The sequence below is a fragment of the Saimiri boliviensis genome, chromosome 4 (genome assembly GCF_048565385.1).
Source record: "Saimiri boliviensis isolate mSaiBol1 chromosome 4, mSaiBol1.pri, whole genome shotgun sequence".
Taxonomy (NCBI): domain Eukaryota; kingdom Metazoa; phylum Chordata; class Mammalia; order Primates; family Cebidae; genus Saimiri; species Saimiri boliviensis.
The window spans coordinates 146054850-146078888 of record NC_133452.1 but is presented as its reverse complement, the minus strand read 5'-3'; the positions used below and the strand labels follow the sequence as shown (position 1 = coordinate 146078888).

The 24039-nt window shown below is 37.8% G+C and overlaps 1 protein-coding gene across 1 annotated transcript; it reads right to left on the bottom strand.

Moving 5' to 3' along the window:
- Window positions 1-3595: 3595 nt before the first annotated feature.
- On the bottom strand, window positions 3596-23834 carry SNRNP48 (small nuclear ribonucleoprotein U11/U12 subunit 48). The gene is made up of 9 exons (XM_003927369.3): window positions 23622-23834; window positions 19856-19969; window positions 19546-19606; window positions 18609-18683; window positions 12638-12826; window positions 11126-11247; window positions 8069-8157; window positions 7375-7539; window positions 3596-3798 (listed from the first exon to the last, which is right to left on the bottom strand). Exons 1-9 carry the CDS (start codon window positions 23775-23777, stop codon window positions 3750-3752), a joined length of 1020 nt encoding a protein of 339 aa, XP_003927418.1. The 5' UTR covers window positions 23778-23834; the 3' UTR covers window positions 3596-3749.
- Window positions 23835-24039: the final 205 nt, after the last annotated feature.

The window sequence follows — 24039 nt, the reverse complement described above, 5'->3', positions numbered from 1 at the left end:
ATGTGCTCAAGGTGGTTGTGGCACAGCTTCGTTTTGAACATCTTAGGGAGACACGAGACATCAATCAACAAACCTTAAGATGTACATTGGTTTTGTCCAGAAAGGCGGGACAACTCAAAGCAGGGGCTTCTGGGTCATAGGCAGACGTAAAGATTTTCTGATTGGCAGTTGGTTGAAAGAGTTATTGATAGAAAGGAATGTATGGGAAATTAGCCTTATAAAGAGTACACCAGCAACTTAAACTCAGATCCCTTAATTGGTGCCACAAGATGTGAAACTCCTAAGGCAGGACTCCCTGGAGCCTGCAGCCTTTCTTCATTTACCAGTCTCCCAATGGTGTATGCAGCAACATTGTAAACTGGAAGTGCCTCCTGCTTTATAATACTAAAACAAAGAATTACAAACAAGTTTAGAAATTTATATTCTATTTTAAGGCAGCCTCTTTTTTCTTAGGTGGACTTACCTGTTTTTAGAATGGGAAAGTGACTTGGCTTATTGTGAATCCAGCTCAGAGTCCCTTACATCTGATAAATCTTATTTTTACTTTCCTGAAAAGGAGCTCTAGAAATTACCGGTCCCAGTCCAAATATCCAAAAACTATGAACACTTCCTATAACACCAAAAACTCCCAAATCTGTGACCACAGCAGGAAGCACAATCACTAATGTAATAAGTGTGGTTTAAAAGAGCATTAGTTTAATAAACAACACACCTGCAGAATCAATTACAGCAAATGAAAAAGCAAGCTACATAAAGGGAAACTGACTTGTAAACACACCCAAGCAAATATAAGTGGTTTTTTTTTATATACTCAGAATGCAACAATGCTTTACACCAGAACCCTTAGACATTCATGAACTCACTAAAAAGAAACAGAAAATCTCCTCAGACGACAGGGGGAAGACCTATGAACATGTTTAGAGAATTAATATGTCTGTACTATAGTGTACATAGGTAATTAGAAAATATTTTTCAATGTGTTTAAAATATTTTATCTCAAATTTACCATTTGACAATGACTTTTCACTAAAGGGTTTGAGATTATCCAATCAGCTGTACTCAAAAGTGGCAAATACTTGAAGATCATTAATATAATTTAAAATTCTGAGTGCTGAGTTGTTTCTTACTGAATATAACCAGTACCCTGGGCTTTGTACAGTGGTTTACTTGTCAGTATCTCAAAGTGACCAGAACAGTGGCTCTCACTTGTAATCCCAGCACTTTAGGAGGCTGAGGCCAGGAGCATGAGACCAGCTGGGGAACATAGTGAGATCCTGTCTCTACAAAAAAAAATTTTAAATATATACTTTTTAGATAGGTGTGGTCGCTCACGCTTGGTGCCTCCTGGCTCTCAGCATTTTGGGAGGCTGAGGACAGGAGGCTCATCTGAGCCCAGGAGTTCAAGACCAGCCTAGGCAACACAGCAAGACTCCGTCTCTAAAAAAATTAAAAAAATTAGCCAGGGTATAGTGGTCCACGCCTATAGTTCCAGCTACATGGGAGGCCAGAGCAAGAGGATCACCTGAGCCTAGGAGTTTGAGGCTGCAGTGAGCTATGGACTGCCGCACTGCACCCCAGCCAGTAGATTAGAAATGTTGGTGAGAAGGTATCTTAATGGATGGGCAAGATGGACAGCAGCTATAGTAATTATTCATAGCATCACTCTAGATATAAAAACTAGATCTTATATGACAGGGCTATGAAAATGCTTTTATCAAAATTTAAAATTACAAGTTAACAACTATTAGGTTGCAAGCACAGCGGTCACACTGATGAAGGTATAAACCCTGCTCTCAAGTAGCTCAAATCTAGTGAAAGGTCCAAAACACAAACAGGTAAGTACGTAAGATTAATTCATTCAAGGATGAAACAAATGCCTTTTTGCATCCAATTCCACATTTTATTAGTTTGCAGCAGTGATACTATAAAATGTGAGCTTTAAAGAACTCTGGTTACATTTTCAATCTTTTCCTTTCTCCATATTGTTCTATTTCCCCCCAATTTCTCCAATCCACTCCTAATTTTCACTTTTCTTTCTTCTACAAATAACCTAAATATGCCAATTTTACTGTTTCTTCCAGTTAGTAAAATCAGTGAAATCATAATTTAAAACAAAATTACAAATTGTCACACAATGTGAAGCAATATGAAATTCCTGATGATTCCAGTGGTTTTGATCTATTAAAGCAGCAATTTGATGATTCATCAGTCACTCCGAAGTCCTTGCTTTTACATTTTTAAATGGGGATTTTATATATTTAGAAATTAAGTACAATGACAGCAATATGACTAGATATTGGCAAGTAACTTGTTGATTTCTAATTTATAAGTCTGAGAGCTGTTTCCCATACTTGAAGCCTAACAGCCAATCTGAACCAAATCCTATCAATCTTTCTGTCATTGTCAGCTACTTACTGAAATAGTAAGATTTCATTTCTACTTGGAAACAAAATATTTAACCTGAGTTTCCAATATTCAAGATATTGCTATTTAGATGTCAGATGCTTAACATTTCATGCCGAAGTTTCACCTGAATGACCCGACATACAATAGAACATACTACTCAGCAACAGAAAAAAACGGTCAACTGACACACAGGGATCAGTCTCAAAAATCTGCAGAGTGGAAGAAGGCAGAGTACATACTGCAGTATTCCATTTACATGAATTCTAGAAAGGATGGATCTAATCAATAGTAACCAAAAGCAGATCTGTGGCTACCTAGGCTAAGGGTAGAGGAACTGATTGGGAAAGTGGGCATGGGAATTTTGGGGGCAATGAAAATATTTGTATCTTGTGATGGTGGTTGCACAGAGGTATGAATCTGTCAAAACCCAATAAAATATACACTTAAAAAGGGTGCAATTAAATATATGTAAATAGTATCTCAATTCTGTTGATTTATAAAACACAACATGAGTCTATTTTAAATTAACTGAAACATGAATAACTTTTTTTTTAAATTAATATGTTATAGATAAAGCTAAAGTTCCCTTTGACCACTCTCCCAATCCTGATTTGCACCCCTAGTCTCTCATCTGTACCCCCTACTCACTGTTAAAACTTTGGTATGGATTATTCTGAACCTTTAAAAATATATTTACATACATTATATAGCCAGAGAAAATGCATAGTATTGCTTTGTATGTATATATAATTTGTATATAACTTTCTACAACTTGCTATTTTCACTGAGCACTATGATTCTGAGACCAATCCAGGTTAATATGGATCTAGATTACTTCTTTTAACTCTAATACAGTAATCTATCCTATGACTACATCATATTTTATTTGTCAGGCCATTTCTCTTCAATATTCAGATTGTTTTTCCCTATTACAATTCACCAGTGTAGTGAAATGTAGTCACCACTGGCGTGACGACAGGAACTGCAGACGGTGTTCAAAGGGTTAACCTTATTTATAAGATGTAGCTTTTGCAATGAGAATGTATTCATGTTTTATTTACATATGATAAATATTGACTTTTTAAAGCATTTTGAGATACATATATTAGCAAAAAAGAACAAAACAAGATCAGTAATAGGAAGCAAACCATCTATTAAAATATAAGGAAAACAAAGTTGTAGGGCATAATAGTGTACTAACGGTTTGAAGTATATTTATTGGAAAATAATAAGCACTAAACAGATCATAAAAACATTCTCCTATGCAAAGCAATTCCAATTAATATATCAGCATACTGGTTATCATGGCATAATCATAATTAATACATGTACAAGTACTTCATTTATATTTTTTGCTTTCTTCTTTTATGACTATGATGTCTTTCCCCATCCCTGAAACAAAAGAGGTACCAAAAAAAATGGTTATAAATGATGGACATTATAATATCAGAGCTTTAAAATAATTTAACAGTAATATATACCACTTTAATATCCTATTTGAAATGAATTTTCTAGTTATCATTTACATATATATTACAATTAATTTTAAAGCAGAATTTCAAAGCATAATTTTTAAAAAATCATTTTTATTATTCCTATTTCAGTTTTGTCTGTTAGTGTTTTGTTTCTTTCTGAGATGGAGTTTTGTACTTATTGCCCAGGCTAGAGTACAGTGGCACGACCTCAGCTCACTGCAACCTCTGCCTCCCAGCTTCAAGCGATTCTCCTGCCTCAGCCTCCTGAGTAGCTGAGATTACAGATGTGCACCACCTTGCCTGGCTATTTTTTGTATTTTTAGTAGAGACGGGGTTTCACCATGTTGATCAGGCTGGTCCTGAACTCTTGACCTCAGGTGATCTGCCTGCCTCAGCCTCCCGAAGTGCTGGGATTACAGGCGTGAGCCACCACACCCAGCCTGTCTCTTAGTTTTCATAATGCATTTTTCATATATACTCTTTAAAAAAAAAAATCACTGTTTAATTCTAAATGAATGTTTTACTTGTTCCAGTTTATGTGAGATAAACCAAGTACCTATAATTCAGTCCACCCCAGGTGTGGATATCAAAGATTAGCCTGTTCAAAAGTATTTCTTGTTTATATCCAGTTTATCTTCTTTAAATAAAAATTATTTTTTTTTATTTTTATTTTTTGAGACGGAGTTTCGCTCTTGTTACCCAGGCTGGAGTGCAATGGCGCGATCTCGGCTCACCGCAACCTCCGCCTCCTGGGTTCAGGCAATTCTCCTGCCTCAGCCTCCTGAGTAGCTGGGATTACAGGCACGCGCCACCACGCCCAGCTAGTTTTTTGTATTTTTAGTAGAGACGGGGTTTCGCCATGTTGACCAGGATGGTCTCGATCTCTTGACCTCGTGATCCACCCGCCTCGGCCTCCCAAAGTGCTGGGATTACAGGCTTGAGCCACCGCGCCCGGCCAAATAAAAATTATTTAATGTTTGGATTTTTGAGGACTTCTAATGTATTTGAGTCAATAGGGATTGATTAGAAATGTCAAAAATTACTTAAGTAGAAGAAGCACTACCAAACCTGAAAGAAGTGAAAGAGCACAATTTTAATAATCAAGAATTAGTTTGTGTATGTATAATTATTATAAAATAGCATATGAATCCAAAAGGACTACTAAGCAAATATTTCATTTGTATAAGAAAAAGACTAAGTCATAGCTGGCTTTACACCTAATTAACTGAATGACAGTAAAATGAACAAAATCATCAAACCAATACAATAAGTTTTAATTCCTGATTACCAGTAGCCCTAGAGAGACAGGATATTATTTGATAGCCTAATATTTGACAGCACTGTGTATATAAAATGAAATAAGGTAAGATACAGACCTTGCCTTCATGGGGCTCACAGTCTAGTAGTGATAATAACCATTAAACTCAAGAATAAATATGAGCTAGGTAAGGTGGTGACAAAATGGAAAAGATGATCAGCTTTGCTTGAATGAGTGAGAAAAATGCTTCAGGAAATGGCTGAGACGGGTGTTAAAAGATGAGGAGTTTATTAAGCAGGCTTTTAAAAAGAGGTAGGCAGCAGAACACAAAGTGGAAAGGCATAGATGTGGCACAGTGTGGATGAGGAACTCTAAGTAACTCAGGCTGGCTAGAGCACAAGTTATACATTTCATGGGGTAGTAGCAAAATACAAGTAGGTAGGAGCCAGGAACTCAGAGGTCTTGAGAGCCATTCAAAAGAATGTGAATTTGCCACTTAGGAGTTCCCACTTTTTTTTTTTTTTTTTTTTTTGAGACAGTTTCACTCGTTACCCAGGCTGGAGTGCAATGGTGCAATCTCGGCTCACTGCAACCTCCACCTCCTGGGTTCAAGCAATTCTCCTGCCTCAGCCTCCCGAGTAGCTGAGACTACTGGTGCGTGCCACCATGCCCAGCTAATTTTTGGACTTTTTAGTAGAGACAAGGTTTCACCATGTTGACCAGGATGGTCTCGATCTCTTGACCTCATGATCCACTGCCTCGGCCTCCTAAAGTGCTGGGATTATAGGCGTGAGCCACCAAGCCCAGCGAGTTCTCACTTTTTTTGAGACAGGGTCTCACTTTGTTGCCCAGGCTGGCATGCAGGGGCATGAACATGGCTCACTGCAGCCTTAACCTCTCAGGCTCAAGCAATCTTCCTGCCTCAGCCCCCCAAGTGGCTGGGAACACAGATGTGCGCCACCATGCATGGTTAATGTTTTTATTTTTTGTAGAGATGAGGTTTGGCCAACTTTCCAGGGCTGGCCTTGAACTCCTGAGCTCAAGTGATCCACCTAGCTCGGCCTCCCAAAGTGTAGGGATTACTGGTGTGAGCCACCAAACCAGATTGCCAGTAGAGTTCTATGACGTGACTATTCATTCTAGCAGTATATAAGGGATAGAATCACATGCAGTAAATTTAGAGACAAGTAGAACAATTAGGAAAATGACCATCATTTCACTAGGAACTGACCAGATGGTAAGTATCTAAAATGACTCCTTGATTTCTGGCTTAGGTAATAGATGAGAGTCATCTCTTTAACCAGGATAGGAATGCTGGGGGAAAAGGAGCAGACTGAGAAAAAGCTAAGTTTAGTTATAGACTCGATGAACTTGAGATCTAGGTACATGCCTCATAAGCAGCTGGAATACAGAAATATGCTTCAAATGATTTACATTTACTTTTCAGTATTAATTCATATCTCTCGAGCTTTCAAAATTTTACCAACAAGGACCAAATTGACTGACAAAATTTAGATCTTCTGTCTGACCTCATATACCCTTAATTGAGGAATTAGAAGAAAAAAAAAGAGAAAGAATAAGAGAAAGAGGAAGGAAGGAATAAGCAGAAAAAAGAGATCTAGGAAAACACCTGTTTAACACAGTTACATCCTATTTAGACATTACTTTCAAATGTCCTGTTTAGGAAGCAAGCAAGTAAGAGATAAAAAAAGAGAAACCAATATCCCATCACACATGTAGAGAACTATGTCACTAGAGTGATGGTTATTTGAACTGAACTATAATGAATGTTAGGAATCATCAGTTGTTTACTCTCCTTACTTTAACTTATTCTTTTTTCTTTTTTGAGATGGAGTCTGACTCCATCGCCAAGGCTGGAGTGCAGTGGCACAATCTTGGCTCACTGCAACCTCCACCTCCCAGGTTCAAGCACTTCTTCTGCCTCAGCCACCTGAGCTGGGACTACAAGCACGCACCACCACACCCGGCTAATTTTTTTGTATTTTTAGTAGAGACAGAGTTTCATCGTGTTAGCCAGGATGGTCTCGAGCTCCTGACCTTGTGATCTGCCCACCTTGGCCTCCCAAAGTGCTGGGATTTCAGGCGTGAGCCACCTCGCCCAGCCTCTAATTTATTCTTAAAAGCTATTTTCTCAGCATGGTCTACAACAGAAGAACCTGTTCTACTTTTAAAAAGTAGAGAATTCAATGTTGGATGATACAGGGTTAGACCCACCTCTCTTTCCTTCTTCTCGACTCACAGTTTTTATCCTTATCTTTATTTCTTTTTCGTTTATGTGGGCTTCTACTCCGATCCCTTCTATGTCGTGAACACTCAGCATCCAAATAGCTTCCACCAGACTGTCGTGAATCTACTGAAGCTGATCTCCTTTCTTCATTCCTAAAACATAGAAAAGAAAGTTAATCTGTTTGTTTTGCCACTTGTCTCCAGTATACACACACAGACACACCAGCCTAAAGTACAATATTCTTTATCAAACTAATGGTAGATATGGTCTAAATATGCACAATCTTATAACCCATATCAGAGGACAAAGAAACACAGCTCTTAACCCATTTATGCCTGAGGTTGCAAGTTTTTGAATTTTTGCAATAAGACCTTGGTGATGACCTTGAGCAGTAGGATATAAATAATGCCCACATACCTGGTGTTCCAATAATGGAATACTAGGCATAAATGTTAATATGTTTTGCTATTTAAATATTTCACTAATATGCTTGTCCCCTGAAAACTGTCAAAGGGTAATGTCAGAACAACTCTGGTATAATAAACCTGAGAACACTGACATCAAAAAGCATTTTGATGAGTATACGGTGTGCTATCAAGGGTTTTAGAAATGCTAAAATTTAACAATTATAACTAACAGATTGAAGAGAGAGTATTTCCACCAATAAAGATAATGACATACTTTTCAGCATCATCCTCTGTTTTCTCTTGCTCTTCTTGCCAATGATTGCTGAGTTCTTCCATGTGCACATTTATCACATCTCGAATCACCTTGGGAGAGGTAAGCACCGAATTTCAGGTAACAAACTGCTCAAAAAATTAAGACTATAATGCTAGAAAAACTAGTGCTAATAATCAAATTTTTACTAAGCACTATGACATAAAAGACTGTGGGACACGTGCAGTTCAGAGAACAGAGAAAAGGCAATGGTCAAACTGGAATATGAATAGTAGATAAAAGTTTTATAGTAATATTAAATTTGAAGTTGCTAACTGTACTAACTTTATGTAATAAAATATCTCAGGAAATACATACTAGGGATAAAGGGGTCATGATGTATGTAATTTAACTCTTAAAGAATTTCCCTGAATTCAGGGGAAAAAATATGTATACATAGAGATCGAGAGAGTGAAAAATGTGCAGACAGAGAAAGAGAGTGCCAATGATAAGCTATGTGGCAAAATAACAGATCACAATGAGTGATCGGAGTAAAGGCAATAATGGGAGTTCTTGGTACTATTTTCAGTTTTGCAATTTATATCTCTGTTAGAGATTATTTACAATTTTTTTAAACCTTATAATTAAGTCATCTTGACCCAATCATACGATTTAATAAGACAAAATATGAAACATACAGTCACTTCACAGATACTTTCCGAATAACACTATAAATCCCTTACCCATAAGAACCACTGGAAAGTTTTTCCTTTCCTATTTACTCATGCCACCAAGCACAGGATTAGTCACTGCAGAGGCAAAGACAAAACTAAAACAGCTTACACTTTCCTCATGATTAAATAGAAAATGTTTTCAGAAAAAAGGTATAGGGGGCAAGGGGCAATCTCAAAAACACTGTCATTCAGGCCTAACTGTGTTTCTCCCCACCTTAAAGAAACTTTCAATGGCTCCCAAAGTAAAGTGGAACAATATCCAAACTCCTTAATGAAGCCTTCAAAGCCCTCCAGGATTTTACTACATCAGATAGAAATCAGCCTCATCTCTCAGTGGAGAAGTCCTAAGCTCTAGCCACCCTGGATTACAAATGAGTCTCTGAAAAACTCCTGTACTTTTATCTGCTTTTCAGAATGCTAGTTCTTCTACCCAGAAAATCCTTATCTTCCACCTCCCCTCCTCCATTATATTATCCCATGGAAAACCTAAGATATGCCAAGGTCCAACCTAGTGGAGTAACATTAGTCACACACACATATCTCAAGTTCCAGCTCTCACACTTCCCAGCAGGCCTACAAGCCCCCTCCTTGTAAACAGCTCTACATAAGCTCCTTGAAGCCTGATGTCTGCACAGAACCCACCTAGCTCAGGTCTACCACATAGGAAAGAGTCAATAAGCAGACATTCCTTTACTCCTCCTGGCTTCTCCCTTTCCCTCAAAGGCTACCTTCTCTATGAAGTCCTTACCAATTTTATATTTCAATTTTTGAAGCTGGGTGATGGATACATAAGAGTTCCTTAGACTATGCTATCCACTTTAGTATACGTTTGAATATTTCCACAATAAAACATAAACTATAAAATCATAAAAAATGCTAGCAGCAACATTTAAGCTTGATTACAAAGGTTATCAAGAGACCAGACTAAAAACAACTGATGAGCCAAGTATCTTAGGGACTCTAAGAATCACCAAGGCAGTATGACAGGGACCCAGATCTCTACTTGCAAAGGTAAGTCTAATTTTACAAAGGTAAGTCTAAAATCAGACTTTAATTGTAAAAAGAACAGCATAAAATTTAGAGCTAAGCTGTGTGGTACAGAATATTAGTACAATAAACTAGTGATAGTCAACTAGCACCTCATGGAAATGTTGGCCCTTAAACTCAACAAGATTTAAAATGGCAAAAACAACATTTCAGGTAAGAAAATAACAGGTATTAGGTCATGCAGGTAAGAATTATATGCAATTAGATACAGTTTAAGAGACATGCTTGATTAAAGCAAAAGAAAATGCTTGAGAAAAGGAGGCCAGATTATGGAAGGTCTTTTAAATCAGAGAGAAGTAAGAAATAATATAGGAACAATTAGGGAATCGATGAGGAAATTATTTGAAGAGTCTGGGCAAGGTACCAAAAAAATTCATCAACTCTAATGAGCCATTAAATGGCATCTGAAAATAAGTCTAGATATATACCAAGAGACTAATGTATAATGTATATCAACACATTTCTTAAGCCCAAATATTACTAGAGTACATAAAAATATGCTAAGATTTCTACAAAAAAGGTAATAGCTAATATTCTTTGTTTTGCATGCATTCTGTCAGTCAATTCTTGTAACAACCCTGCAGAGATTATATAATTATTATGCAAAGAAAACATTCGATCTAAAAAGCTCAAATAACTTGCTGAAGTCAAAGAGCCAATGAGAAAGAGCAGAATCAAAACTCAAGGTGAGGTCTACCTAAAGCCCAAACTCATGCTTTTACCCTGATATGCTACTACTTTCTCACAAGGAACTATCTTTTAAGATTGTATAAGTGGGCCGGGCGTGGTGGCTCAAGCCTGTAATCCCAGCACTTTGGGAGGCCGAGGCGGGTGGATCATGAGGTCAAGAGATCGAGACCATCCTGGTCAACATGGTGAAACCCCGTCTCTACTAAAAATACAAAAAATTAGCTGGGCATGGTGGTGCGTGCCTGTAATCCCAGCTACTCAGGAGGCTGAGGCAGGAGAATTGCCTGAACCCAGGAGGCAGAGGTTGCGGTGAGCTGAGATCGCGCCATTGCACTCCAGCCTGGGTAACAAGAGTGAAACTCCGTCTCAAAAAAAAAAAAAAAAAAAGAATGTGTAAGTGCTTTATATAAGGTATAAGGTTTCTGTACTATGAAAACCTTTGCCTGCTGAAGGGTGGATCTACAAGTGATGGAACAGATACAAATCAGGTGTGGCCACACTGAAGACACTTTCAGAAAATTTCCAAAGAATTGTGGAAATTCATAGAACAGATTTAGAAAATTATCTAAGGGAAATTTTTTATAATCAACAAAGATTATGTAAAACTTACCTCAGTATATGATTTCTTGGTTATGTGAACATTCTTAGCTCTATAGGACTGGCGTCTTCTTTTATAATCTCTTACTTCTGCCAGAATTTCAAGATAGGATTTTGGACTTTTTCGACTATTATCTAATGAAAGAATAAAATAAAATTATCATACCCTCCAAAGCTTTTAAATTCTATGAATTATCAAATAAACACATCACAATCCTGTATTTTAACTTGTTTAAAGTAGCACACAAAACATTCTAAACACTGGGTATTCTCTATACACGGGCCAAGTTTTATATAATTCCTTTTCTCCAGCCATTAGCTGAACATAAGAGTGCTTAGGCACATAGCTTAAAGTAACAACAGAGTTGTAATATTCTTTTTTGTTTTTTTCTTTGAGACAGAGTCTCACTCTGTCACCCAGGCTAGAGAGCAATGGAGTGCTCTTGGCTCACTACAACCTCTGCCTCCTAGGTTCAAGCGATTCTCCTGTCTCAGCCTCCCAAGTAGCTGGGACTATAGGTGCACACCACCACGCCTGGCTAATTTTTGTATTTTTAGTAGAGATGGGGTTTAACCATGTAAGTCAGGCTGGTCTTGAACTCTTGATCTTGTGATCTGCCCACCTCAGCCTCCCGCAGTTTTAATATTCTTACAGAAAGAAGATACATTTAATGTAAAAATCAGAGCAAAACCTCAGGTACTGAGTAAATATCCCTCAGTATCCAAGGAGGATTGTTCAGGAACCCCCAAGGATACCAAGATCCATGGATGCTCAAGTCTCTGATATAAAATGGTGTAGTATTTACATATAACCTACACACACCCTCCCATACACTTTATTTCTAAATTACTTTCGTTTTTTTTTCTTTCTTTTTATCTCCTCCCCAAATCAAAGGATAAATTACTTTCAATACCTGATAGAAGCCAGGCACAGTGGCTCATGCCTGTAATCCCAGCACTTTGGGATGCCAAGGTGTAAGGACCACTTGAGGCCAGGAGTTTGAAACCAGCCTGGCCAACGTGGGGAAACCCCATCTCTACTGAAAATACAAAAATTAGCCAGGCATAGTAGCGTATGTCTGTAATCCCAGTTACTCGGGAGGCTAAGGCACAAGAATTGCTTGAGCTTGGGAGGCAGAGATTGCAGTGCACTGAGATCGTACTTCTGCACTCCAGCCTAGGCAACAGAGGGAGACTCCGTCTTTTTTAAAACAAAACAAAAACTTAATATGATGTAAATGCTGTATGAATAGTTGTTTAGGGAATTTTGACAAGAATACGAAGTCTCTACATGTATGGTACAGAGGCAACCACCCATTTTTACTTTTTCCAAATATTTTCAATTCATAGTTGGTCAAATTGATGGATGTGGAACCCACAGATACAGAGGGCCAACTGCATGTCAATATTAAATATTACAAAACCATTTTATTCTAACGCCAAGTGGCCTGACAATTAAATCACCTTAATAATACTCAATAAAATGATAATGAAGGAATGTAAAGCTATGATGTGCATCTCAAACCTTGATTGATTTTGGCAGCCAAGTCCACAAAGAGATCACTGTCATTTTCAATGATCTGAGAATCAGAGCGCTTTTTCTTTGTCTCCTCAACTACGAAATCATATAGGGCAAGACGATCAGCTTGAGTTAGATCACAAACAAACCGTTTGTGATTCAGAGGAACTTCAACAGGCAATGAAGAATAAATTCCTAAAGTAAAAACAAAACCAGAAGGATAAACAATACATGAAGCATTGTGAACTTAAAATCTAGTTATCTTTAAACATGTGCTTTCATAATGCAACTTTAAAAAAAATTTTTTCATAAGAATCCCTAACTATACAAAATATCAATCTATGCAATAAATGACAAACAACAATTCTATCCTGAATGTAATATCCATGAAAAAAAAAAAGAATTATGGATGTTTGCTATTCTCTCCAACAACAATAAAGACAGATCCCAGGAAGGCAGGCAGGAATAAACATAAGAGACAATTTGCTCTATGAAAACCTTTTGGGTAACAATTTTTAAAAGGCTATCCATCTACAAAAGTAGTTATTTGTTGATACGCTTTTCGCCATCAAAGTTGGGAGAAAATGCTTTTAATAAGTAATATGCATTATAGTTTCTTTGAAAATAAACTATGGAAATATTAAAAACTGTGTAAAAAATATCTTTTTGTATGAGACATCAAGTTAGATGGTCAATATTCAAAATATATTGCACTTGTGCAAGGACTTAGAGCTAGGGGCCAAAAAATACTTAATTAAATAGCAGAAGTCCACCATCTCCTCAGGCCAGAAAAAGACACATTAAACTGAAACTAAACTCATTTTAATTTCCTGAGGAGGAAGCATAGTGGCTTAACCAAATTAACTGAAAAAAGTTAATAGCAGTGCCCCCCAGTAGTTACAGAATTTTCTCAAATCTGCTCATTAGTGAAAAAAAAAGGAAATACAATACCTTGATATGATGTATTAAACATTGAAGAAAATTTTTGTTTTGAGATTCAAATTTTCTCAAATAAAAAAATGATTGGAACTGTAAAAAAAGCAATTTAAAACAATTCTTTCTAGACTCATTATTCACTAATGCAAACAAAGAACATGAGCTACTAAAGGAATCCTTTCATTGTTTGCTAACTTATTCTAAAGTAGTAATTGGTTCATAGAACAAATAAAATCAGTAGCTCTTTCCAGATACTTATATTTCATAAAGTCTAACCTCATTAAGTTACTAGGTAGAGGCAAAAGAATTCAAATAAGACCATACTATGAACTAAGCATTACAACAAAAAAGAGATACTATTTGTCTGCATATTAAGAGTAGAGCTGCAATGAATCTGAGGCCATGGTTTAACAGGGCTATTAATAACAATATATGGCCATGTTTACTAGTGAAAGTTTTGAATTAGTGGGAAAAAAGGGTTCCCTTTCAAGTCAATCAATTTTATTCTAATTATAGTAGGCATTTTATAATATAAAATTATAAAAACAACTTTGTTAAGCCTAATTCCTTTGAAAATAGGCTATAAAAATTTGGGAGAAAAACATAAAGATTGGAAAACAATGATGTATTACAAACAAGCTCCACATAAACCTTTGCCTGTTATTTTTAAACAAAGAAACATAATTTCCTTCTTAAATTATTTTAGCACTTTCTTCAATTTATTCATCTTAAATTTCTTTATGATGAAGACTGATAATTAAATTCCTTGAAATTCAACCAATATTCCAAATCAAGACTATAATATGTGAGAGGTATTAAGATAAAGTTTAGAAATTTGAGTGATACTTTTAAAAGGATATCATTTGCAAAAAGGATACTGCATATCTTTAAATAAGGAGTACATTCAGGTTCCTAATTCCTCTTTATACTCACCCCAATTACTGAAAAAGAAAAAGTACAGGAAAGGTTAAGCAACAAACTGCATTCAGTTCATTCGGAACATAGATATTTCTGACAACGAAAAGGATAAACATACTTAAATAAACTTACATTACGGAAGATGTAAATTTTCAGAATGCACATTTCTAAGTGATTTAAAGGTACATATGAATGTTCTGTAATTATAATAATTCTATGACCCTTTGTTTTTGTAGGTTTTTTGTGGCAAAGTATACATAAAATTTAACATTCTAGCCATTGTTTTCAGTGTACTGTTCAGAGACATGAAGTGCATTCACATTGTTGTGCAACCTCTATCCATCTCTGAACTTTGCATCACCTCAAATTGAAACTCTAATCTATTGCTTTAATAATGCCAATTCTCATTCATGTTAGTCACTTTTGTCATCAAAGGGGATCTTAAACATGTAACATGCAACATTAAATAGTAGTAGAAGGTGTTGTCACAAAGATACAAATTCAGAATTTTAGGGAGAATTCATTCAGAGTCAATTCCCTAAGATTACAGATACAGAAATTAAGGGTCATAGAAGTAACATACATGACTTGCCCAAAGTCTCACAAGTGATAGGAACAGATTGGCTCTAAAGCCATTTTATCCTGTCTTTTTAAGTTTCTTTCATAGTACACTGATCTTCACATCACAGCCATGACTCAAACACACTTCATGATACTGAAGTATATCACTTGAATATTTAATATTGAAGGAAAAAGATAAACCACTAAATATAAAATGATTGTTTATGATTGAAATAGCTTGCTTAAAAAACTAACCAAAGTAACTAAATCTGAAAATAAGTATGCAGATCTAATGGTTGCTCGAGTTTTCATGAAGTTTAACAGATTGAGAATTCTGTACAATGAGTTTAGGCCTGACATGACAGAGGAAATGAAAACACACCTAAAACCTTGTCAAAAACTTACATTTTAGTTATAACAAAATATGAATTAGATGGAGAAATGTAAAATTTCTCATTAGTCATTCTCCCTTCAAAGTAAATATATCAACAAGACATTTAAAGAAATTCTTGTCTTGAGGGAAAAGATCTTAAAATGTCTAAGACATAAGTGAGCCAGAAAAATAATTTGTTTAAAAACTGCTTAACTCTACAGAGGATTTTTTTTTTTTTTTTTTTTTTTGAGACAGAGTCTCACTCTGTCACCCAGACTGGAGTGCAGTGGCGCCATCTTGAGTGCAGTGGCACCATCTCGGCTCACTGCAACCTCTGTCTCCCAGGTTCAAGCGATTCTCATGCCTCAGCCTCCCGAGTAGCTGGGATTACAGGCTTGTGCCATTGTGCCTAGCTAATTTTTGTATTTTTAGTTGAGACAGGGTTTCACCATGTTGGCCAAGATGGTCTTGAACTCCTGACCTCAGGTGATTCACCTACCTCAGCTTCCCAAAGTGCTGGGATTACACACATGAGCCACAGCACCCGGCCAAAAAATTTTTTAATAGGCTTACAGATCACATAAAAAGTTACTGTTAACAATTTTAAAATAGTGTAAAAATTCAAAATCAAAGTTCCTCTTACCTATTGAGAGAACTATTCAAAGCAATTCTTTGCTTTTAAAAAGAACTAAGTTCACTGTCCAAATCTACCTTATTACTGTTCTATAAATTAAAAAGCAGAACATTTTCTAAACTACTCACATATAAAAAAACTCATCCATTTCATTATCTTAATATTACTTTATGTACATTAATTTTCACTTAGAGCACTGTAGCTACCAATTATTGGAGCTAGGGCTTCTTTAGCATCCATTATTGCTGTTCCTCTCAACAACTCTAGGAGAGTTTTACATTACAGATAAGGAGACAAAAGCTAAGAGTCGTTGTCATTAATACATGGCCAAGCAGCTACTTTTATTTCTTTCAAACAGGTTTACACCAAGTAGAATAAACAATGAACAGCACTGATAGTCACAATTACTATGTAGAGATATGAAGTTGGTGATATGCTTCCACTTCATCATGAAAGATATAATAAATGTAAGCAATATCTAGAATCCTAGTCCACAAATTTTACTAAATGTAGGGTTTCTAACAGAAAATCAAACAACTGAGTTCAGAGTTTGTGTCAAAATTCAGAACTTAGTTGTGAATCCACTTTGCTATTATTTAGCAAAGGCAAGTTATTTCACTTTTGTGTGCCTGTTTCTTCACCTATTATGCAGAGGAAAGTATCCATTTGACTTATCACGAGTTTGTTGTGAAAGAGAAATGTAATTCATAATAGAGCTTTAGAAAAAAAAAGAAGCTTTTAAAAAATAAAAATAGAACACACTAGAACTTTATGTCTCTATCAGACAATTTGTTTTCTTATATTAACCCCTTCAAAAACCAAAAACCTCTACTTTTTTATGGGTACATTACCAGGGATATGAGTAGAACCAATAAATAGCAGAGGCCAAAAAAGACTTGACTAGTCACAGCTCAGTAATCTCTCCAAATAAAATGAGAGTCAACTGTCTCCCTCAAAGAAAAAAACCTGGAGTTCTGCTGACAGGGACAAAAGTGAAAACTGACAAAAGTGGGAACAGCCAAAAGAAATGTGCTTTTGGCTGTTGTAGATTACCCATGTAATATAGACAGCTAAGGATAAGATGGTCTTCCTTCTGAAGCCACAGTACAACTCTAAGACACCAAATCCAGATACTGGCTTAGAACATATTTGGTAAAGATCCTCAACTTCAACAAGGGAGAAAACCAGCCATGACTACAGCCTGGTAAATATAATTCAGCTAGAAAAAACAATGAGGAAAAAAAGGTAAGATGTCCAGAGAAAGCTACCTGCAGAAAGTTTAAAGAAGACAATGCAATGCAGAAACCCTTCTAAGTTGTTCAGGTTTTGGATAGATGTCATATCTAGGTTCATTAGAAATTTAAACTTTTATTAACTCATTTATGGTGTTTTTTTTTTTTTTTTTTTTTTTTTGAGACAGAAGATTTTGCTCTATTGTCCAGGCTGGAGTGCAATGGCGCCATCTGGGCTCACTACAACCACCACCTCCTGGGTTCAAGCAATTCTCCCTGCATCGGTCTCCAGAGTAGCTGGGATTACAGGCACCCGCCACCATGCACAGCTAATTTTTGTACTTTTTAGTAAAGATGAGGGGGTTTTGCCATGTTGACCAGGCTGGTCTTGAACTCCTGACCTCAGGTGATCTGCCCGCCTCGGCCTCCCAAAGCGCTGGGATTACAGGCATGAGCCACTGCGCCTGGCCTAGGTCTACGTTTTTGACAGATTAAGTTTTCTTTCTACTTCCTAGAAGCTTATGCTTAAAACTTAGTCCTGCTGAGGTTCCCAAGCAGAAACTCTTTAACCCAGCTCCAAAGCTGGACATGAAAGGATCTGTTAATATGAATCCTCTGAAATTATATGTAAAACGTTTGTGTTTATACTTTTTTTCTGAGAAGGGGATCCCAAGGATTCATTACCTCAAACCAACTCACTTACTGGGTAATAATCTGAGGGTAGTTGTGGAGACTAACCTCTTTTAGCCTAAGCCTTTTCTTTACATTGCATTTCAACACTCTCAAGAGAGGAAATCTCAGGGTAAAAGAGCCTCACTCAATAGCATTTATTGACTTACAAGGGGTTATATCCTGATAAACCCATCATAAACTGAAAATACCCTTAAGATGAAAATGCAGCCCAGCGTCTGATAAAAGAATCCCTACGGCTTAAAGTCTAATACCTTGTGGTTATGTATTGTTTTCACACCACCATAAAGTTGAAAAATCCTAAATTAAACCATCATTAAATTGAGACTACCTATATTTACTAAATAATAATTTTTAAAATTAGCCATAGGCAACCTCACCTATAAATCACCAGGTAATTCAAAGGATAAACCCCTAGCTAAGATAGTGACCTAGTAAGACTCTGGTGTATCTTAACAGGAAATATCTAACAAATGAAGTTGAAACGAAGCAAATTAGCCTAATGTTAAATGTAAAACCTAACCTTTCCCATGTAACTGTTTTCACAGGTTTTTCTCGAAGAAAATTAGTAACATGCTTATGAGAAAAAAATAATTTGATTCATTAATTCACTTAAACTGTAATGCCACTTACTTTGATTATAACAATCACTGTCTTTCCCAGCTGCAGTTCTAGCTTGTTTAATTATCTGGAATTGTGAGTCCTTATCTGCCAAAAAAAACAAAAACCAAAAAAACCATAAATACAATATGAATCATCAGTGACCACAATTAAATGATGAACTGGTTTCTGATCCAAGCTCTCTGGACACGTGGACAGACCTTCCAAAATCTTAAGAAAAATCCACATCCCTGTCTACAGTATCTGAACACAGAATCCTTTCAGATTTATCTACAGCCAAGTAAGTAATCAGACTTCAAGCAGTTCATGCCTATAATTAGGCACAGAGCAGTAGCAGCAACAAATTTTCGTGATTAATAACAGCTAACATTCTTAAAGCCTGTGTTGTAATGGTCACAGCTCTGTGACCCTCTAGCTGCCTCCAGATAAGTGCCTGACGCTATTCTAAAAATATTACACATATCGCTTAATTCTCACAAAGCGCTACTATAACCACCTCCATTTTAAAGAAATTTAGGCAATAAACAAGTTAATTACCTTGCTGAAGGTCACATCTGTTCATAATAAAAACAGGAGATGAATCAGGACATTTTTTTTCCAGAGCCCAAGACTTTAACCTCTATATACGCTGTGAATCCCTGGAACAAATGTCCATCTTCAGCCTTATCCTTCAATTTGTGTCACAAGCTCAAATTTTTGTTTTAACTGAGAAGGAAGGTGTCTGCTCTACTGTACAAAGCTTCGTAAGGTTTTCACTGCCTATTAACACAGGCCTGGTCTCTAAACTTCAGATTTTGTGAATTAGTTTCCTTGTACATCTACATTCTCTTAAGGTAATGTCCTTCCTAATCATAAGCATACTTTAAAAATCCATTCTTTTGATAATGTAAAAATGGAAAATCAATAACTACACTAAGATATTTTTAAATTATAATTACTTAATACTTACTCAAAGTAATTGAAGGTATCTTCACATTCTCATAGAAAAACTCAGGATTATACATTTCACCCTGAACAGTAAAAAAAAAAAAAATCTTAGTGTTCTTAAGTATGAGATAATTGACTATTTTAAGATTTGACAGAAACAACAGATTAGTATTACTTATTTCTCACAATTTGTGAAATTAGGAAAGTACCATCCTACCCTTCAAATAAAGGCTATTATTTTATGTCAGAGAGCCTCACAATATAACTTCCAAAAATTGTGAATTAATGTGTGAAACCCATGAAATGTATATAATACAGTAAATATATGGTACCTCTTCTTCTTTGGTATAGCCCATTTTCCTCAATCTACAAGATGCCACGTGCTTTGCTAAAGATGATTTAGGCATGTGATGATTGGAATCATAAGGACATATCACAACTTCATCCTATAAAAAAATAAAACAGAAACAAAGAAAATAGGTACGTAATATTTAAATAATTATTCCCATTAAATGTTTATTATTTAATTATTTAACAGTACTGTCTAGTGCATCATCTTCTACAGGCCTCTGTCAACCCCCATGTGGGTATGTATTAAAGAAAAAAAAAAAAAAAAACACTCCTTCAACCCCTAACCCCCTAAATGCCCTGGTCTTCTCTCTACTCCTTCAAAGCCTAACTCTCTGAAAGATGTGTTTACATTCACTGTCTAAACAACCTCACCTACAACCATTCCTCACTCACTGCCCCACTGAAACCAGTCAATAGGTCACTAACAACCTTGCCACTAAAGCCAAAGAACATGTCACTGTCTTGTCATATCTGAACTCTTAGAACAGGCCTCCCCAAACTACAGCCCGCGGGCCGCATGCGGCCCCCTGAGGCCATTTATCCGGCTCCCCCTCCGCACTTCAGGAAGGGGCACCTCTTTGATTGGTGGTCAGTGAGAGAAGCACAGTATGTGGCAGCCCTCCAACGGTCTGAGGGACAGTGAACTGGCCCATTACATGGGTAAAAAGTTTGGGGACGCCTGTCTTAGAAGGTCACACTCCAACTGTCCATTTGTCATCCCGACACATCCCTCACGTTCTTTCTACTTCTCTAGCTCCTTCTACTTGATCTCCTCTAAATATGTGTCTTCCTTGCTCTATTTGTCCCCCTTTAGATGTTCATTTTCATGTAAGTATTAATATAACCACTGACTTTACTATTTAATGTATGCTTACTGAAAGATCTCAAGGCTACAACTCTCACTTTAAAGTGAGGACTCCCAAAATTTAGGTCTTTATACCTTGTTTCTCTCCAGTACCATATACTAAAGACACTAAAAGTTTAACATGAACAAAAATAAATATTATATTTATCATCTCTTATCCCTCAAACCTATTCCTCTTGTACTTTTCTATTTCAGTGAAAGGTCCCACTTGCTCAAGCAAGAAACCACCTCTTTTCCCTCATCACCCACATCCAGTCAATCACCTAGTACTGCCAATTTAACTCCTAAATATCTCTGAAAATCCCCCAACATCTTCCATTTCCACTGCCACTTCCCCAGTTCAGGGTACCAACATCTGTCTCCTGAAATGCAACAGCATTCTCCTGACTGCACTTGCTCAATCTCTCTCACGCTCTCCCCCACCCCATCCAGTCTTGCTGCCCTCCCCTTCATTCTCCATCCTGTAGCTGGTTTGAATTCCAGCTCTGCCACTTACTGTCTGCATGAAACTGGGTAAGGCACTTAATCTCTCTTTGCCTTATTTTCCTCATCTATTATATAAAATGAAAATAATAGCAGGACCTCTCTTACAAAGTGATTATGAAGATTTTAAAAACTATACTTAAGTTTATACACATAAAGGAATTCAAATAGGACCTGGTTCATAGCAAGCATACAATAAATGTAAGCAATTATTATTTTATTAAAAGGTAAATATGATTATGATACGCCTGGCTTAAAATGCTTCCATACTTCCCCACTGCCTTCATTAAAAAAAAAAAAAAAAAACACACCTAGATTTTCTAATATGGCTGACAAGGACCTTTGAGATCTGGCCTCTACCCACCATTATCATTCTGCTCTAACTCCACAATCTATGCTCTAACTATCCTTAACTACTTGAAACTTCCTCATCTGGTCACTCCCTCCTCCTGAACTTCTACACATGCTGTTGATGCTTCCCCTCACCCCTCACCCTCCTGTTTCACCTAGCTAATTCAGTTCACTTTTATTTATCAGCTTAGAATTCACTTTGTCCAGGGAGCCTTTACTGACCACAACTTTGTCCACCACAGCCTACAATAAAGTGTACCAAGGCAATTCTAACTCCACCCATCATAGACCCATGATAACAATGGCTGAATTCTCTGTATTCTCCCTCACCACCATCAGACAATAAGCTCAGTCAGGACCAGGAACTGTAACTGTTTTTCACTAAATTCAGTACCAAAACACTGGTGGAAATGTGAAGATTCACTATTGGATTGCACTCATTCTAAGAACTATGAATGTCACTAAGCAGTATTTTCAAACCAAGTCATTCTCCTGACTATCCAATATTGGTTTTGCAAAAATTAGATGTAAACCCACAGCGGATGGTCAGAATTTTGGAATTTTACAAGAGTTTTAAAGAGGCAGCATAGCGATCAAGCACAGACTCACAGGAGCCACAACGACCTGAGTTCAAATCCTAGCTGCCATTTACTAGCAGTGTATTCTTGGACAAATTATCACCTCTATGTCCCTTTCCTTATGTGGCCAACAATACCTACTTCATAGGGTTATTATGAGTATTAAATGAAGTAATGTATTGTAAATGGCACAAACAAAGTGTTATTTAAATGTTAATACAAGGAATCCAATGTTACTGCAATGCTGAGTAAACAATGTATAAAAAGGTCTGGTAAGCCCCACTCAAATGGAATTTCCAGCTTCAAATACTCCTCTAAATGAACGATAAAGATTTTTTAAATTTCCTCTATGCTTTTAATACAATAAATAATGAATGGTATATACAGAAATCAAATATATTTTAAATGTCTCTGGGGAATCAGTGATGTAACTTAAACCCAGGAGAAATTATTACAGCCTGATAAACCCAGAAATAATATTAAAGATAATGAATTACCCCCATTGGAGCACTTCCCTTCCTCTCAAGACCACCAAAAAACACCCCACAAACAAAAATCATGATTGTTCACTCTAAATACACTTGCTTACATTTTTAAAAAAGCAATTCTAATGTCCACGAGAGTTGCCAGTTACCATCTCTTGGTAATATCCTTTAATAATTCTAGAATCGTTGCTGTCCCAGTCAGAAGCGTCCAATTTTAAGGCATGAAAGGCGAACTGGCAAACTCCCAGCTCTCCTGACAGGAATCTGGTGCAACTGCGGAATCTATATGACAGATGACAATGCAAACCGCCAATCCTGCTGCAGCGCTCTGAGACCCATTCACTTACTTTCTAAATAAATACCAGATCTGCCATTCCCTCCTCACTCGTCGCATTTTCCTGGGTTTTAATTGTTTGTGTTTTGAGGCAGGGTCTTGCTCTGTCGCCCAGGATGGAGTGCAGTGGAGCCATCTCGGTTCCCTGCAGCCTAGAGCTCCTGGCCTCAAGCGATCCTCCCACGCCAGTCTCCCGAATAGCTGGAGCCACAGGCTCACACCACCACACCCGGCTAATTTTTGTACTTTTGGTAGGCAAGAGGTTTCACCATGTTGCCCAGGCTAGTCTCGAACTTCTGGGCTCAAGCGATCCTCCCGCCTCGGCCTCACCAAGTGCTGGGATTACAGGCGTGAGCCACCGAGCCCGGCCCCTCTTTTTCTTTAAACTCGAAGTTCGGCGGGAGCGCCGCACGGGAGGTCAGCGTGGAGCCTTCGGGAGGCCCTCGCGCGCCGCAGCCCGGGACCCAGAGACGTCAGGGTTGCTCCAGCGCCCGCGGCACCCCTCTCCGGTCCCGGGCACCCACCGCAGCGCTGCACACGAACCGGGACTCCTCGCCCTTCCCTCCGCGGCTGCCAGTGCGGATCTCCCTTGTGCCACAGAAGACCGCGGGCCGACAGTCCCCGAAACAGCCCCGCGGCCGCGCCCCTCACCTCTGCCGCCTCCTCTTCCCCGGGGTCCAGACTATCCAGGTCCCAGCCCAGGGACGCCGTCACCTCCTCCAGCGTCCGGCAGCAGCTCTCCACGAACTCGCTCAGCTCCTCCTGCAGCCGCCGCCGCTCCTCCACAGGTGGAGGCTCCCCCTCCATAGCTGCAGCCCACCCTCCAGGAGGAAGCGACAGAACCGCAGACGTCGCGCGCGGGCTTCTGGGGGCTGTGGGCGGGGCCACAGCCGCCACGTGACTGGAACAGCCTATAGGGAAGAGCCCCGAGAAGGGCGGGATTGTTATTTTGAAAGGCGTTTTCCAATGTCTTCTCAGCTGGCGGCTGCGTTTGCGCTGTCCTTTCCTGAAAGACCTTCGCCCTCCCGGACTTTTTCAGAAAAAATAGTTTATAATTACAGAAAAGTGT

Bases quoted from the DNA above. Each gene is read 5' to 3' on its own strand.
- SNRNP48 (XM_003927369.3), bottom strand. From the start codon at position 23,777: ATGGAGGGGGAGCCTCCACCTGTGGAGGAGCGGCGGCGGCTGCAGGAG. The intron at 19,970-23,621 runs GTGAGGGGCGCG...ATTTTTTTATAG, and splicing joins GGGAAGAGGAGGCGGCAGAG to GATGAAGTTGTGATATGTCC. The intron at 19,607-19,855 runs GTACCATATATT...TTTACTGTTCAG, and splicing joins GCTATACCAAAGAAGAAGAG to GGTGAAATGTATAATCCTGA.